Source organism: Diabrotica undecimpunctata, chromosome 7 (assembly GCF_040954645.1).
Source record: "Diabrotica undecimpunctata isolate CICGRU chromosome 7, icDiaUnde3, whole genome shotgun sequence".
NCBI lineage: Eukaryota > Metazoa > Arthropoda > Insecta > Coleoptera > Chrysomelidae > Diabrotica > Diabrotica undecimpunctata.
Window position 1 is genome coordinate 70,923,913 of NC_092809.1, and position 19,487 is coordinate 70,943,399.

Below are 19,487 nucleotides of genomic sequence, written 5' to 3' on the forward strand. Positions count from 1 at the left end.
TTATGTGTGGCCCGCCAAACAATTTTAAAATTTAAATTGGCCCGTTGATTAAAAAGGTTTCTCACCTCTGACTTAAGAATATCAGAGACCTGTATGTAATATTATTTTCAACTATCTCTTTTTTTATACTGAGGTATTCGTCTAAAAAATTTCATGAACCTGACTCATTTGGTGACGTCAATCTACGAACGAAACTATGAAGTCCAACATAACTGAAAACATTTAATTGTCTGCAGCCATTAGAAAAATAGTTGGAAGTATTTATTGTTATTCGTCTCTAACAGTTGTTTTTAATAATTCTGAATTAATTGCACATTGCATTCATTTAATTTCATATTGAATTCAATATGAAATAAAAATGGTTAACGTTTTTAGGATTGAAAAAAGAAAGGGATTAAAAAAAGACTGATAATGCATTTTTTATTATTTTATTCCTGCGATTCCCCACTGTAACATTTGAAATTACAAATGCGGAACTGAACTTTTGTTATCAACTTAAATTATCCGGCCATCGCCTGAAATAACTATTTTAAAAAGCTACTAAAAAATAATGAGAAATTGATAATACATAATTAACAATGATAAAAACTAAACTTGCAAATTGTTGTAATAGTAGTAGTTGTATTATTACACACATTTATTTTACACTGAATTTCGAAAGTTAAATATTTATCATGGCAGTTACTGAATGTTGCAGCTACAGAATCATTTTTTCACAATTTTACATTTACAAATTAAATTAAAAATTAATAGAGAGTTATGATAGATGATTTACATTCAACAATTAGAACGATTATCTCAAGATCAACAATATTTTTTCTAGTTGCACCAGTCTCGCTCCAACAAGAAATAATAAACTTTTATCAAATCACCATGCTAAATCAATATATTTAATTAATAACAGCAGCTATAGGCATTAGCGAGGAGAAATTAAGTAATTTGCGATTTTTACAACATTCTACCGATATCACAACTAACCAACTGCATCTTGTCATAGTCGCAGTCCATAATATGATCGATAATACACTGCGACAACATAGTAGTCGTGTGTTCACATTGCACTAGAATCATGGCAGTTCTTACAATAAATGTTATAACTATGACTAAATGTTAGTGATTTTATTATCTCAAATTTACGTGGATTGTAAGTTATTCGTTTTTATATCTAGCAGATAATAGCAAATGTTAATTGTTGTGGACATTTTCCCCACTAAAGCAGCAATTATTTGTGTAATGTGTGTAAACTGTACATGCTTCTATATTATTTGGTTCGGAATAGTCCGCACTCAGGTGCGTTGTGTATAGGGGATTTTTTCTCTTTTAGTAGTCCTGCTATATTTTGGCTTTTTGAATTATTTCTCCCAATCATTTTCCATGTTCTTGAATCGGATTGTTTTAGTAACATTGAATAAAAAATTGATTTAACACATACTTCAAATTTAAAGAATATCTTTATTGGAGGAATAAGGAGCATAAATAAAATTAATAATTACGATATGCAACCACTTTGCTGGATAACACGAAAATGTGAACTTATTACAACATTAATCTGCATAAAACTAGAAAATCGCGTGTACAAAACGTAAGATAATCAAACATTTTTGATCTAGAAATAATTCGGGAACCAGTACGGATATACAAGTTTTCCATAATTTAACGGTAACCAAACAAACACAAAATAGATAAGAAATTATCACAAAAATACAAATTCTATTTTTAACTTTCATGCTTGTTTGGCTACAAGCTATAAAACGCCGAAAACTGAATGATTTTTGCATCCATACGGGTTTCTAATGTACAGGGCAATTTCTCATAAAGTATCATCGTAAAGTCGAAACAATCTACAAAAATATTTTTTTTTACAAACATAATTATAAGGGATTTACCTGAAAGTCATCGTAAGACTTGATTGAGGAACGCTATTTGTTGTGATTTTTGCGTTGTAAATAACAAATACATAACGATGATCCCTTCCGACATCTTTGGAAAAGAATCAGGTGGTTTCCCTGATTTAACCCCGACAAACCAACTTTTCCAGACAGCATATTTAAGATAATGTCTCGGCTGATGACTGGTCACTGTCTCTTGTACTGCCTACATAATATCAAACTGGTAGCAGATATGTGTGGATTTCGCTAAGAGGAACAAGAGTGAGCGTTACAACTATTGAACATGAGTGAAGAGCGCCTTACGTAAGGCCAAAAGAAAACAAGAATTTACACGAAAATTATTCAATTCAGATCACTAGGTTCTTCATATTGATTAAAGGTCAACAACATTTGTAATTAAAAAGTTATCTTGGGATGACAATAGTCGAAAATATTTATGTTGGCCTGCAGTATATTGAGATCAATAACAACCAGAAGCACCCAACCAAACACACTAGTTAGATATTTACAACTTGCTCTATAAGAGCTAGAAAACTGATACATACAGTGGAAGATTGCAGTAAATCCTGAGAAATCTCAGTCAGTAATGTTCAAAAACCGAAAATCTCCAGTTAAAATTTTCTATTTCCAAAATGAACGGACCAACGAAGCTAAATATCTGAGTCACGTTAGACAGGAGGCTAACATTAACGTCTCATGTAACTAACACTACGAAAAAGACAAAAAATATAATTGTAAAGGGCATTATTTTACCAAACTAACATATTAGTGAGCAGCGTGGCGTTCACACCTGTACAGCAAACAGAAAAAAGATCGAAATCGCTCGAAAACAGTGGTTGAGCGCAGCAACTTTATAGAAGACAGATTTCTGTAATTAAAAAGTTATCTTGGGATGACAATAGTCGAAAATATTTATGTTGGCCTGCAGTATATTGAGATCAATAACAACCAGAAGCACCCAACCAAACACACTAGTTAGATATTTACAACTTGCTCTATAAGAGCTAGAAAACTGATACATACAGTGGAAGATTGCAGTAAATCCTGAGAAATCTCAGTCAGTAATGTTCAAAAACCGAAAATCTCCAGTTAAAATTTTCTATTTCCAAAATGAACGGACCAACGAAGCTAAATATCTGAGTCACGTTAGACAGGAGGCTAACATTAACGTCTCATGTAACTAACACTACGAAAAAGACAAAAAATATAATTGTAAAGGGCATTATTTTACCAACACTAACATATTAGTGAGCAGCGTGGCGTTCACACCTGTACAGCAAACAGAAAAAAGATCCAAATCGCTCGAAACAGTGGTTGAGCGCAGCAACTTTATAGAAGACAGATTTCTGTAACTACTTTATTTTTGAAAATTAATTAATAGGTATAGTATTATAAGAATTGTTTTGGAGTTGGAAATCAAAAATAAAAATAATAGTGGTTTCCTAAAAAATAAAGTAGTTAATGATTTTGTTTATATTCCTAATCAAATTAAACAAAAACTGATATTACTTTATGATTCATTGCCCTGCGATCTAAATATTATTGTGAAAATGATGATCATTGTCCTGTTCAAATGCGGCAGCCGCCCGACACCACAATATAAAACAAAAACGGTGCCAGAACACTGCGAAAACAAGACAATTGGCAATTCTTAAGATTATCAGTTCGTGATAAATAAACAAATACGAGAACACCACATTTCCGCTACATTATAAAATAAACATGGATACGTTAAGGATAGTAATTTTTTTTACAATGTAGCTCTTTTTTCATTCAGAGATCCAAACTTATGTATGCATCTGCCATCAAAAACATTCGTTAATAAAGAAATGTAATAAAACGAATTATTTTACCTGTTTTTTAAGTATTCAAATAAAATCACATGGTTCTGACAATTAAGTCTATTAAGCTGCTATTGATATTTTTATTTGATACTTTAATAATTAGAAGTATTTCACTTTAATACGCATTTTTGATAAAAAATATTTGCATTAAAGCAAAACTGATAGAATTGTTGCAATGTGTAGTAGCTGTAAATGGCCAATCAAAAAATTATTGAACTTTAGAAATACTGCTATCATCTGCCAAAACATTTATTAATTTAGCCAAAAGAGGTCCTTGTGTAAATTGGAGCTGAAAGAGAAGAATGCGGATATGATCAGCTAGTATTGTAGCTCACTGGTGGCTGTGGCATGCCCCCTCCTTCACGTTTGTGTTCACTTTACATATTTAATTGGAGCATATCGCTAACTTGGAAGAAGACTGTCATATCTCCAATAAAGTGAAAAAAGGTAGTTTATGTCCATGGCTGTGACATGGTAGAAGTGTCGTTATTGTTAATCAAAAAGTTGGGTTGACATTGACATTTTGCACGATATTGTCATCTTTTGAGATATGCTATCCTTTCTCAAAAACACAATAAGATAATACAATACTTTCTGTGACGAATAATGTATTATTTTGAGTTGTGTTAGTCAGTCTTAGAAGTTGAGATTGTGTTTAAAATGAGTTGTAGTATTCTTTTCAGTTATCTCGGTATTTTAGAAAATTCATTAGAACTTTTTGAACCTACTACAATCTATGTCGACTTATCCTTCTTTAAAAAATCCACTTGGAATTATTTCAGATTAAAAAAATGTCTCAAGGATTTAGGGATAGATTCATGCTAAAATTGACTTCTGTCAAAAACAAGAATTAATTTTCAAATGAAGAAACATATTTTTTAACGATAATTTACTGCAGAATAATATTTTTAGTTTTTACACTATACACACTTGTCAAACAATTTTAATAAAGAAGTGATTTATCTCAAAACACCAAACACACTTAATAAAAAAAACGTCACAACTCAAAAATTTTATGGCCGAAAATAGCATTTAAGAAGTATGGGATTGACTATAGATTTTTACAGGCTAGTACACATCAAAGCCAAAATATTAGTATGTTCGCAGTTATGGGTAAAGTTTCATGAGATTTTTTAAATTGCCATTTCTAAAAATTGTCGCATTTTGACATATGACGGTCTTCTTCCAAGGTAGCGATATACGATTCCCTCACCGGCCACGTTACAATGGGTGAGCTGTCCTTGCATGAGCCTCTAACAGGCTCACAAATTTATTTTAGAGAAATATGGAATAGGAGGATAGTAAAAACACTGGAAAAAAGAAGAAAAATAACTAATGGTTTAAAAAATTAATGTGTATTTAAATATTGATACAGTGTATTGCATTGTTATTTATATTTTAATATTTATCCATGTTTGCCTAACATATTCATACATTAATTGAAAAATGGCAGAGTTATTAAACTAAAAAAAATATTGATAATACAATTGTGTCAAATTAACGGAACTCTTTATTATAGTTTAGATATATGGTTTAATTAATAACATTAGATTTATATAATAAACATCAAACAATGTCATTATTGAAGATTTTATTAGTTTTCTTGCTTACTTTTGGTATTTAATAATAGTTATAATTTGGCATTATTCAAGTCGATAAAACAAGACACACGCAACAAGTCTTTGGCAAGCTGCTTATGGAGACGCAAGTGATACTTTTGAGGTGACATTTTGCAAAATCTGTGATGTAATTACGTTATTTTTGACATGCAGATTTCCATTCCAGTATCCATTTTGTCCATCTGTTATCTGTCTGTAGCACATATTACAACAAATTGTCTTGCTGATAAATGCCACTTTAATTGTCAAAATGTCTCCTTACAAGCGTTACTCGCATCTCGATATACGCCTTGCCTTTTAGGCTATACTACACTATTGATATTAACCACTATTATCTAACTGGGTTTTATACTTTTTTTGATATCAGATGCATACATATTTACCCCACAGCTTGTTCTAAAAAAATACACAAACGATATTTAGCTTCCTCGATAATTGCGAGAAATTTTAGTTACAATACTAGTTAACTATTCCACATTTTTATTATATAGTATCATTTCAGAGTTCATATAAACTAATCGAACTATACAGTCTAGAAAAAAAAAATCGAAAAATCTGAAAATATGTACAGTACTCAGAAGAATGAATACGAGACCAGTCTCCAGAATTCTGTTGAATAAAACGTTGTGCAAACTTTATCAAAAAATTACCAAATTTGATAAAAAGTTATATTTAGCAGATAATAACTGTTATATACCAGACAACAATTGATGAAAAAATATAATGCAAATACCAATAATAAAACTTAGGGGCATTAATAACTACAGGAGCAAATAAGTAAACGAATAAACATCTCCACCATGTACAAATAACTGAACGATTACAGAAATGCAGCTTATGGTTGGGGCGAAAGGGATGACAGCGATAATTTATGTGGAATCGAAAATTCACAGTGCAAAAATTTTCAAAAGAGTAATTTTGAGAAGAAAATAAATAAGATAGTGGAATCTCCTAGCGGAGATACAACGAACTAGACATAATGATCGATGATATTGGTGATACATTGTTTAAGAATAAGTGGCGTGCAAACAACTGGATCATTAAGTTCAATAATGAAGATTTATTTATCGGCAATAGCAATGAAATTTAACTTTGATAAAATCTACGTGTAGATATTTGAATAATATCCTGGAGACTGGTCCCAATCTTGCATTTTTTAAAGAACAGACTGGTCTGACATTTACGTACTCACTTATTATCTCGAATCCGAATTACATGTTATACTACCTAAGAATATTTAAATAATACAGCCTGACTTGCATTCACTCCCGCACAGCATTCGACTCACATTCGTTATCCAAGACTACGACCTGTTTTGTAAGCGGTCGCCATCTTCAGTATATTTTTTGTTATTTTATTATATTTTATACAATATCCGTTAAAACGACGTGTAGATAATGTAAATAATAATTCGTATATGCTCACTTATAATAAAATTTAATTTTTATATAAAAGAGTCAGACGTCTTTTGTTTTTTTAAAGACTGAAATAGGTCAACCAACCATATGCAGATTAGCTCAATCGATGCCGAGTGTTGGGTTAACGATTGCCGCCTAGAAATAAAATAAACACTGGATTAGTAATGTGTATTTAATTTTCAAATAATAAGAAAACCATGCCGTTATTTTACCCAAAATGTATTAGTCCAGAGATATGAACAAAAAATTACCCTACTGGGTCACCAATTTTAACAGGAAACCAACAAGTGATTTAGGTACTAGAGTTATATTCAAACAAAAACTGAATAGATCAGGGAACTTACAATTTCCCATGACACTCATTGATACGGGTATCTAACAACTGCGTTTGATAAATTTAGTGATATGTAATAAACAAAATATGCAAAAGATTAAACTTCATTTTTTATTTATAAACAATATATAAACAATGTAAGATCGCTATTTGATTTCAAATACTAAAGATGAAGAGTAACTTATATGGAAAAGTGAGAGAATTTTACTGAAAACGCATAATTATTGCAAAAATAACACTTCTGTCATTTCAATAGATGATGGATTTCAATGTTAAATTCTAATGTTTTCTCGAGGATCTGTCGTATTGAATGAATCTGGTCAATTGTTGATTTTTCTGGAGTAAATCCGGCCTGGTATTTTCCACATATGCCAACTCTGTAAAATTGTAGCCTTTCGTAGAGAATATTTGCTAGTATTTTGTAAGCAGTTGTTAACAGGGTTATACCTCTGTAGTTGTCACACTGGAGCTGATTTTTTTATGTAACGGGCATATCACGCCTTGAGACCATTCACAGGGCACGGTGAATGGTCTCAAGGCGTGAATCTCACTTTTACTTCTTTTCTTTGCCAGACAAGAAGTAAAAGTTTATGCAGTGCTTGCACTACAAATTTGATCAGTTCCTGGGGCTTTATTATTTTTAAGCTTTTTAATGGATTGGGCAACATCTTCAGTGGAAGGTGGTCTTCCGTTTGGATTAAATAGATTCCAATCATTTTGATCTGCTACGGAGTTATCTGCTTCTTCAATATAATGGCCGTTAATTTTTGCTTCGAAAAATTCAAGTCATCGGTTCAATATTGAGGCCGTATCACTTCCTGGACCCCATTTCCTTCTCCATCCTTACAGCTCTCTATTCTTGGTTTAAACTCTTTACTCATTTTATTCCATTCTGTTTTCTAACTGCTTTTCTTCAAATTACCTTTTACTTTTCTTCTATGTAATCTTTTTTCTTCCCTTCTTAGGGTCCGGTATTCCTCCTTTATTCTTCTTGAGCATTTAGCTTGATATGTCTTTAGGTATTTTTGTTACCTGTTGCTTCTTGGCACTCCTCGTCAAACGATTCGTTTTGTTTAGCTGGTTTGGTGTTCCCCAATATTTCCGATGCCTTCTCAGTTATTATGTTTCTACACTTTGTCCACAATTCCTCTAGATATTCCCCCGCTTCCAGGCTCTCTATTTCCTTATCCTCTCCTATACTCTCTCGCAACGGTTTCAATGCACAGATTATCAACATTAATTCTGTCTTGTTTTATATCTTGTTTATCCTTCTTTAGGTTTGATATCCTTCCTCTGATGTTTGCCATTACAAGAAAGTGGTCACTATTTATGTTTGGACCTCGGTAGCTTCTGACATCCATGAAGGCGAAAGAATGCCTTGCATCTATTAGGATGTGATCTATCAGGTTAACTGTTTCGTTATCAGGTAATTTCCATGTTCCTTTGTGTATCATTTTATGGGGAAATCTAGTTCCTCCTACTATCATATTTTTGGTGCTTGCAAAGTTTATTAGTCTGAAAATTATAAATAACTTTTCTAAAAATGCAAAAAAAAATCGATTTTGCGTGATTATCCAGCTTTAAAAATTTCAAAAAGTTCCACTTACTGGTTATTGCAAAATTGAAATTGTTTATCCCAAAAAGTTTTTATCCACAACTATGCTTGTTTACGCATAATAACTAAGTTATTATGCGTAAACTATTGGGACTACATAAATTTTGAAAGCACCAAATTGAAGAAAAAGGTTTTATGTTAAATATTGTAAAAAAAGTTTGCAAAAGTACTGAGATTTTAAACTTATAACCAATTAAAATAATTCAAACGCAGTAACATGTAGAAAGTTAATTTTTTATTCGCCATGTTCGTTGGTATTTTTATACGAATTCAAAATAAAAGATAATTTCCTACCCGAGTTAGCCTGGGGCTTTGTTTATAAAAGATAAGAAATTTAAAAAGAACCATTTGAAAGATTGTCTAAGTTTAGAAAAACAAATTTATGAACCATTTCTTTAAAAATTATCCGTCCATGATGCGCCAAAGCTAAAGGGTTTAAAAGCGACTCTACTATTATATACTAGCGATTTTACTATTTCTTAAATTGAATTCATAAATTTAAATTTATAAAAGTTGCAATAGCCCCAGTTCTAATCAACGAAAATTGATGTTTTTTTTTTCAATTAGGGGTACCTCGCGTCATAGATCATAAAAATAAATTTAGTTAATTTGTGAATTGTTTATTTAACCCAGCAATTTGTTTAAACAATATAAAATAAATATTTATTTTGCAAAATTTTACTTTTCTCTGATTATTATTAGTAGAAAAGGTTACAAAATAATAAGCAACGTGGTATAGTTATAAATCATACCTTTTAACAATAAATTTTTTATTTGAAAATCAAATCGGAGTTAATTTTTTTTTGAATTGTGCTTATTATTTTTTTAATGACTGTTTCTCAAAAACATTACAAATCTATTTTACAAAAATTAATTGTTGTAAACTTTGTACAATTATAAATAAAAATTATGGAATTAATCTGTGCATATAATTAGCATAATTACAATCCACAAGGAAAATGAAATTACTGTAGTTTGGCTGTATACCATGAATCATAAAAACTTTTATTTTAATTTTTTTTTATAAAAGGTATATATATAGTATTTTTCATATAAAAATGCGTGCACGTCATTCAAGATTTACGACGTCAGAACCCCACAGCGTTGCCAAAACATCGGAATAGTTAGTAAGTGAGGAATTTTGAAAGTGTCAATCAACTATTTGTCAAACTATTATATTAACAGTAAATACACTTAGTTTTAAGATTACTGCAACATATTAAAATACATAAGAAAACATTTTAATACAAAATTATATATTCTAAATTTTAAACTTACCACTTTTAAAGCATTAATAATAAAAACGTCCCGCCATTATTTCTTGTTCAAAATAATCTATCTTATACGAAAGCCTATCAGCTTTCTACAGACTATTTAGTTGTTTTGGAATAGCACAATCACATTACACAACAATAATTAGTTTTTAACGATATTAATCTAAATTTAATATGTATTTATAAATACAATTTATTAATATTATAATTTATTATGATCAAATTGTGTAAGAAATCAAAACATAAACAAAATTCTTACTCTAAAAAAGCGGCAACACTTTAAACAATTTTACCACACGCTGAACTGTCAAAAAATTTGAAGTATTTTCGTACCAGTTGCGTACAATTGTCTAATATATTTAATTAAAATTATTATTTTGTGGAATATTAGACTTAGTTATTTAATAAAATTTATATTATTAATAATAACGAATGTTTTTGGTTATTTAATCAATATAATTCTAAAATTCCCAATATAATGATGATTACATTTTACTGATTATTATACCATGTAGACGCCTATGAAAGATCGAGCAGTTTGTATGGGTTTCGTATTATTAGCTGTGTTAGGAAAATTTGAACTCTAGCTATAAGTGACGTCAATTTATATAAATTGTGACGTGCACGCATTTTTATATGAAAAATACTATATATTCTAAAATTGCTGTTTCGGGTTACCTCACAGAACGTTTTCGGACCAATAAGTCCAACATCAGTGCAGTTACCAGGTATACATGAGGGAAACCATTAAATATATTTATTTGTAGTTTTTTTTTTAATTCGTGTAAAAATGCCAATATGTCGAACAAAAAATTAGTTATTTTAAATGTTTATAAGCTTAAAATCGCAGTACTTTTATAAACCTGGATTACAATATATAACATACATTTTTTTTGGCTAAATGATTTAATTGTATAAAATAAGACTTACCCTTCAACTTGGTGCTTGTAGAATTCATGTAGATCTAATAGTTTATGCATATTATCGTTGGACATAAAAGCTGAATACATGTGATATTGTCCCTATTATCACGCGATACCTGTATCAAAGAGTGTCACGAAAATTTGGTTGTAGCTTTTTTGTTATTAACAAAAAACGTAAAAATGTGTACTTTTTGATTTTTTTTTGGCTGTAAACGTTTACTTAGAGGTTTAAAAATTATTTTATCTTCACTCATCAATAGACCTTTAAAATAGAGGTTTACAAAAGTCTCTACAGTTGTTTGTTGCTCTATAAACTCAAATAAGTGTAAAGAAAATCAACTTTATAAAATTAACAATAAATTGCACAAAAAGTAAAACTGTGGCTTATTCTTTTTTGTCGCACTTATAGACTTCTATAATCCGCCATTTTAAAAAACTATTGACAAGTAAAAATAAAAAAAAAACAAAAACAACAACCAGATTTTAGGAGCAAACTATAGGTTTTGCTCGTATACTCTACTAAATAACTTGTTGTTTATTGGTGTCCTGAGGAAACCCTCATATTCCTGGACTACATGATGAACTTTGTTAATACAGAGATCAATGTTATTTAAATGATGTTTTGAATATAGGGTTTTCCACTAATAAAAATGCTACTAATTTAAGTTTACATGTAGTTTATATAGGTCATATATAGTAGATTTTTCTATTTAGCATGTCCAGACTAGTAATTAAAGATCAATACAAAACTCGATGCCGTAACACTGTACATTTTAATGTTAGGTAGATCCTGTAACACTTTGGTTGTTGATTACGCTTCTCGGCGTTATTGACAACCAAGTACCACATACAGGTCACGCCACTGAGCGTGACCAGTGACACTCCGTTTTCAGTAAATTATTTCAGCCGATTCAGACAAGTATTTTTATGATATACACTTTTGCCAATGAACGTGTTAAATGGTGATAGATGTTAGGTAAGGTAATTGGTAATCAGCAGTGATTTTTTGAATGAAAGATAATATAGAAAAAGATTAGTTTGTAAATTGTTTCTGAATTAAATAAATTCTACGACAAAGTTAAACCAAAACTAATATTTTTTAAACACTTTTGAGGATAATAATAATATCTGATCAGGGCACGTCTGGAGCCGGCGCTGGACGTGACAGCATGCGGGAGGCGGGCCCCTGTCATATAATCAGTTACAACCCAACAACAAGAACAATCACCAGCGAGCCAAACAATACCAAGAGCTGAAGAAATAATGCTGAGCACTGCAAGACACTCGTAATATGATCCAGAAAACAACACAGCCCAACAGTGGCTGGATACATTAAAACAAAAACTCTTCGTTTATTAAGGACGGCTAAGAAGGTACAAAGTCAGGAACAGCCGAAAATGCAATAATGCGCTTTTTGAGCATGGCGAGAAGGCGTTCTATCGGAAACAATTCCACTGCAGAAAGTGCCAATAAATCATACCCAAGCCAAGAAGAAATTCAGGAGTTTTGGGGAAATCAACTTTCCACACCACCTGTTTTTAACACCTATGCTGGATGGATAGAAGATACAACGCACAACTGTCAACACCGTACTACTCTCTATAAACCCTTCACAACAGAAGTCTTCAATATCCTCAAAGAGCTTCATAACTGGATCTCCTGGACCACACAGAGGTCAAAACTTCTGACTTAAGAAGTTCTGGAGTGCTCACGAGTGCTTATCAGCATTAATTAATCATGTTATTTCTAATCCGTAGGAAATAATATCATTCCTAACTCAGTGAAAACAACTTATTTAATACCGAAGGATCAAAATAATATCCAAGATCCAGCCAAGTACCGCCCAATTATGTGTCTTCCAACTTTGTATAAATTGGTCACATCCTGTGTAGCCCAGCGTAACTACCAACACTGCGCTTTAAACAATATCATAGAACCTCAACTGAAAGGATGCGCTAAGGGTTCCACGGGCTGCAAAGAATAACTTATTATCGACTCCAGTCATTTCTAACCAGGCGCACACAACAAAATTCTTGACTACAAGAAAGCGTTTGACTCAGTGCCGCATGAAAGGTTTGTAGATATAATAAGAATATATAAAGTCGATGATAATATCGTGACTTTTTAAGACAATGGCTTCCACTCGAAATCACTTAGATCATGCTTAAAATTGTAGAAACATTCTCTAATGATATTAGTATGCACTTCGGGTTAGACAAGTGCCGTGTTTTGAATATAGTCAGAGGAAAGGTTCAGCCCGGAGGATTTGATATACAAAATGGGCAAAACATTGAGGCTATGGATGAAAATGACATGTACAAATATCGGGGAGAAAAGCAAGCAAGCAATTGACCACAAACAAATAAAAACCGAATTAACTTCAGAGTACATACGAAGGGTAAAACAGCTGCTCCGTTCACATCTTAATAGTAAAAATTTGTTTAAGGCACTAAACATACACATTTTCGTGCTTACCTATTCATTTGGTACTATTAAGTGGACTAAAACGGATATAGAAACTCTTCAGCGAAAAGTATGAACACACTTCACAAAGGCACAAAAACACTATCATCGAAGTGCAGTAGAAAGAACGGCATTACCGCGGTATTTAGGAGGACGAGGACCTATGGATATAAGTGAGCAATTAGAAAAAAGATTACTAATTTTACTAATCTCCCATATTGCCTATATGTTCCTGAGAGTATGCTTGAGAATGACAAACACAAGCTAAACATGGAACCCGCACTGTGCTTACAGAGCAAAGAGTAGCACATAATAGACCAGATCTAGTTAATAAACTAACGAGACAAACCACACTAATCGATGTGGCGATACCTAACAACAATAATCTGTGAGTTAAATATAGCGAAAAGATCGCCTAGTACAGAGATCTGGAAATACAAATAAGGAGACAATGGAGAATGAAGTACCCAGACGATACCTATTATTCTTTCTACTACTGGAGTCATTCCGAAGAACCTCCTAGAAAACATCAAACGACTGGGTCTAAATGAACATCTCTATAAGACCATGCAGAAAGCTGTACTACTCTCGACGTCCAGATGCGTACGAAAATTTTTGGGAGATACGCCGACGTATCAAGTCCCATAGGGCTCGATAACACGGAAAGGGTCCCACGAGAGCTAAATCTGGATATCTTTTGATGTAAACCCGATATACAGAATTAAAGGTTGTTCCTGCGTTTGCCAATATCACGTAAAGATATCAATGTTAAATATAGGAAGAATTTTGTTTTTTCCTTATTTTTGAGATCAATATTGACCATAAATACATTCATTTATGGTCATTTTTATTTGGTTATTTTTGCTCAATATTGGGGTAATAATAGCGGTTTGAAATTAATACAATTAGAAATTTTTTTAGATGCAGATGAAATACTTTTAATGCTAATAATTAGAGATGGCATTTACGCATCGGACAATGTCAAAAGACGTTCTGAACCGAGATACTTATAAAAAGGGCGTTTGGGGGAAAATATATTTTTTTGTTTTAAATATATAAAGATTAAGCAAATTCATTCAACAACAGTTAAGTGCATTCCAATTGTTAACAACATGTTTGAAAGTTTCTACAATTTTGGAGTCGGTGCATTATCTTTTTGGGTTATCCCTAAACCTCTCTCAATATCTCCTAAACTTAATAGTGCTGCTGTCCATATCAATCCACACCAAAGGGCAGAAGAGGTGTCCGAAGGTAACACCTGTGTCTTTAGGCATGTTATTTCATCAGAATAGTACATTTATAATATTCACGAGGTCTTCCCCAAATCTGTTGTCGCCTATCTGGTGATATTATTTGAAGTTTGGATTCATCTCAGAAAAGAAATTTTCTACGTGCGGTAAATTATCCGATCAAAATGATGTCAAAACAATTTTCTACTTATTGTAGTTTCTTAAAAACGTTCACAGTTCCTCCTAGTCTTCTGCAGTCTTCATTATTGTGACATATCTCAACATTTTACGACGATCGGGAAAAGCGCAAAATCGATTTTCCCACCATATGGTTTATATCATACCTTGTTCCACATTATCCAGAAACCAACCTTTAAAATGTTTTGTATCGATAGTTTAAATATGATCAAGTAAAATCATATTTAAACCTGTTGGTTTATTTAAAAAAAAATTAAAGCAACAGCAAATGAATGAATGATGAAGCTAAAATAAACTAAAAAAAACCTTTGGTATCTAGTGTCTTATTTTTGTCTACTTAACAAAATCATAACAAATAGGTATAATTTGACCAGAAAAAATATTTTAATAAAAATTTATTTTATTTACACCCTTGTTCCATAATTATCTCGAACATATAATGTAGAAAGGATCTGACGGTTTATACATGGAATCTGCTCTACTGATCTAAAAAGGCACAAATCGATATAGACAATTCTAAATAAATTATCATGCAAATGAGACATTTTATGAGCGAATGATTTGTCAGAATCTTAGTCAGGTGCACTATTGTTTGTAAGCAATTGCATATGCTGATACTTTTGAATCTAGCAGCATCTATGCAAGAGTTTCTTTTAATAAACAATAATCCTGTATTCATACTGCATGTACTCTAAATTTTGATTTAAAAATAATCATCCCTTTATTTATCTGCTTTGGGTGCCATCACGTAGGCGTTCATGCTGTATAAAGGGGTTCAGGCTGTTTGTCGATTGTACAGAGAGAGATCCTTCTTCCGCTCTGCTTGCTATCGTACTGACATCAGGTTTGACGCACCATGTTCATATGTCTCTGAACCATGAATATTGTCTTTGCCCAGGGCCTCTTCGACATTCAACTTTACCGATCAAGATGACAGTTAGGAGATTATATTTGTAGGTGAGGCAATGAAGCAAATAAACCTACCAAATTTTTGCAGTAGGATGGATCTCAATGAAACTTTTTGCATTTGATTCGTATGTGCCAAGAAATTGTGTGAACAAAAATATTGATGTGGAAATAAAAATTGCATTACTGATCAAGGAAAATACATTTCCAACAGTGCATTTCGAATGGATGAAAAATGATAAATTTGTAAATTGGAAATAATTGACGGAAATGAGTTCAATATTACTACTCGGGGGGTTTTTGGGATCACTGAACATGAATATCATGACGGCAATGTTCTCCGAGGCACCTGGGCCTCAGAGTTTTTTTTTTAAATTCGCTACAAAATCAGTGCTGACAAGTCCTCCCAAAGTTCCAAGATTTTTCACATGTCACAAAAGTAATACAAAAATGCAGGGGAAAATCTTTCTTTCTTTTCTGGAAGCCATCTATTATATACCGGTCAAACCGCACCCAATTGGCATATTGCACATTTTCCATTTATTCATGTTGCCCATTTCTAAATCCTGTAACAGCTTGTACAGGTCTGTTGGAGTCACTTCGTAATACCAAAAAAGCTTGTTATAACTAATCTCATTCCAGTCCGTTTTCGGCAACCAAATTAGCACATTATTGGTTTATCTAATATAGTTTCACATGTGTCGAAAAGAAATTAAGTGGAGGAGCCTATTGAGGCTTCAGAAAACTGAACTCAGACTAATCATAGGTGTTCTCACTCAGAATTATTCACCAACAGACAGTTTCTATGAAAATGCAGAGGAACCGGCCGAAAATATTATCTGTAACTGTAGGGCAATTGTCCATCGACACCACAAACATCCGAAACAGGCTTTTTAATAATCTAACAAGGTTTTCAAAAGACCTGAAAAACTGACAAACTTATTGCAACTTAGCATACAATTGGTAGCCATTGTCTCAAATCAAACTATCATGACTATGAAACATTTTAAAATAAAAATAAGACACCTTTTCCAAAAATAAAACATTTGTTTGTTGGTAAGTTGAAAAAATGGAAATATTTATTAGCAATTTTAAAGCTAAACAAAACGCAAATACAGTGTTACTAAAATTTTTATATAAATTAAAAACTCTTACAAAATAAGGGGAAAATAATATACAAAAAACTAAATCAATGACCTTTAAAAACTTTAACAATATCAGTGGAAGAAGCATGGATTGTTTTACTTTGTGCTGTACCTTTAGCAGAATTCTGCTTGTTCTTTTCATCGTCTTTTTTATCTCGGTTCGCTGAAAAGAGGGGAAATATGAGAGAGACGCTTATTTACTAAACATTTGAAATACTGTATATTCCATTACATTTCTCTTTATTTTATGATAAAATTGAATATGTACAATTACCAATATATTCGTTTACCAACAAATATGCACTGATAAACATTTAACAACTCGAATCGAATATGTATTGATAAGTAATAGTACGAGATCTCGCTGCAAGATCACTACGCTCATAACGTAGTTAGTCAAACTCACACTTTTACATACATTTGAGAATAGAAAAATACATTGGAAAAATGGTCGCAAATTAGGGTTACCAACTGTTAAAAACACGAGTTATCAAAGATAAAATAAAAGAAAGTAAGCATGCAACGCCACTTGTTTGTCAAGGCTTGTGTCAGTTGTGTGAGTTTTTAAAGCATGCATCGATATAAAGTGTTAATAATATACATATTATCACTTGTAAACCCAGTATCGTTGCGTGCTATCTCTATTTTACTTTATCTTTGATACCTCGCCATAACCCTAATTTGCGACCATTTTTTTTTCTCAGGCAGCCTTGCATTAAATAATAGCTTTAATTTGATTTTAAAAATGCGCATACATCATGAGCAGCGTATTTTGTTTAAAAAATAGATGAATGAAATAAAATTTTTGTTCAAAAATAAATTACTATTACACTTTTTGATTGGCAACCTGTTCTTCTCCTATTCTTAAATGTATGTAAAAATGTAAGTTTGATTAGCTACGTTATGAACATAGTGATCTTGCAGTGGGATCTTAGACTATAATAGTAGCATAAAAACTATGTCACTCCTAAAGAAACAAAGATCATTATTTATAGGAAAAGAAAAGGAACAAAGACACAAAGAAGCTTTCATCAGAAACAGGAAATCCAAATAACAAAAAAGGAACTTAGAACTAGAAACTAATGTCTGAAAACAAAAATAGCAGCATATAAAACTCTTATACAGCCAGTAATGAGATATGGATCGGAAACATGGAGCATCTCCAAGACATATGAAAACCTCCTGAATGAAGAATCTCGAGAGGAATATTTGGTGGTATTTGTGAAAACCGTATTTGGAGGAGAAGATGTGATATCTTTCATAAAAATAGGAAGACTAAGATGGGCAGAACATCAAAGTCGAACAGTCCTCCTAGATGAATGCTTATGTCACAGCCAGTGGAAAGAAGACATGAGAGGTAAAGTAAAACTTGATGGAAGAATGGCATAGAAACATTCGAACATGCTAGAAAAATACAGCAAACTTGATGGAAGAATGGCATAGAAACATTCGAACATGCTAGAAAAATACAGCAAACTGGAAACGACTGGCAATAAATAGGACTGACTGGTGAAATAGATTTGGGAAGGTTAATGTCTCTACCATAGGGATCTAGCTCATTGATGATGATGCTGCTGCACAAATTGGAAACGTGAAAACAATAGAGGCAAAAACAAATCTACACAAAGAAAAAAAAGTGTTCTTTAAAATTATAATGAGAATCATAGGAAACTTCCAACGATACAGGGATGATTCACATCTCCCATACTATTTAAACTTTGAAAAAATACTAAAAAGATGGAAGAACAATTGGGAGGGTGTGGGGGTACCAGTGAGAAACAAAGAGCATATAATTTGATAATAAATAAAAGCAGTAAGATAACCGCCATAGAGATGAAATGCCTTTGAAAATGCTGTTGGGTAACAAGAATAAACTGACAAAGGAAAGAGGCAATAAAACAAGAGTTAAAATGGTTCTTAGGAATTTAATTTAAGGCCCGACCTCATAGGGATTTCTAATTGGTCGTTTATCTGTCGCACCCAGTAGATATATATATATATATATATATATATATATATATATATATATATATATATATATATATATATATATATATATATACATTATTAGTGTAATAAATTTTTAAAATCAGATTTTTACAACCCTACAACAAAGGAAGTGTCGTGTCACATGACACCCTTTGCTATTTAAAAATTAAGTGTGTGGCTGTCACCTGAAGGTGGTTCATCGAAATACTGAGACTTTGATACCATCAGATATTAGAAAAAGTTTAATAATCGAATGTCCGAGCGATTTTGTTTTATCTTTAAAATAAACGAGTTGACTTTAGTAAGACTCTTACTGTATAATGGTATATTAAATGGAAGTTCACGAAAGAAGAAACCCAAGGACACAATGAAGATGGAAGGAAGTTATTATATAAGATGGAAATAAAAAGGTTACGCTTAATTGAAAACTAAGGATCAGGTGAAAAATTCTTTATTAGTTCTACTTTGATTTGATTTAAGCTGTTTTGTAGCATTCTATTTCAAAAACTTTTAAAATAGCAAAAAACTTTTTAAAATGACAACGGAGCAAATGTAATGCAATATCCAGTATTCATTGTAGTAGATGTAAAAAAGAATTAACGATTTGTTTTGTTAGTGATATCGATCCCTTATAATTTTAT

At 31.8% G+C, this 19,487-nt stretch overlaps 1 protein-coding gene across 6 annotated transcripts in view; it reads right to left on the reverse strand.

Annotated features, from left to right (window-relative positions):
- Positions 1-414: 414 nt before the first annotated feature.
- LOC140445476 (casein kinase I-like) overlaps positions 415-19,487 on the reverse strand; it is a 98,139-nt gene continuing 79,066 nt past the window's right edge. For 2 of the 6 annotated variants that reach the window (XR_011951401.1, XM_072537514.1), the window contains exons 6-7: positions 16,970-17,020; positions 415-6,905 (exon numbers count right to left, since the gene is read on the reverse strand). Coding sequence is in view for 3 of the 6 variants with exons in the window: in XM_072537514.1 (XP_072393615.1) it covers positions 6,892-6,905; positions 16,970-17,020 (65 nt within the window). In the remaining 3 variants the exon portion in view is untranslated. Of the gene's footprint in view, positions 6,906-16,827; positions 17,021-19,487 lie in introns of those variants that run through there. The other 4 variants (XM_072537515.1, XM_072537516.1, XM_072537513.1 and 1 more) reach the window with 2 other exon arrangements.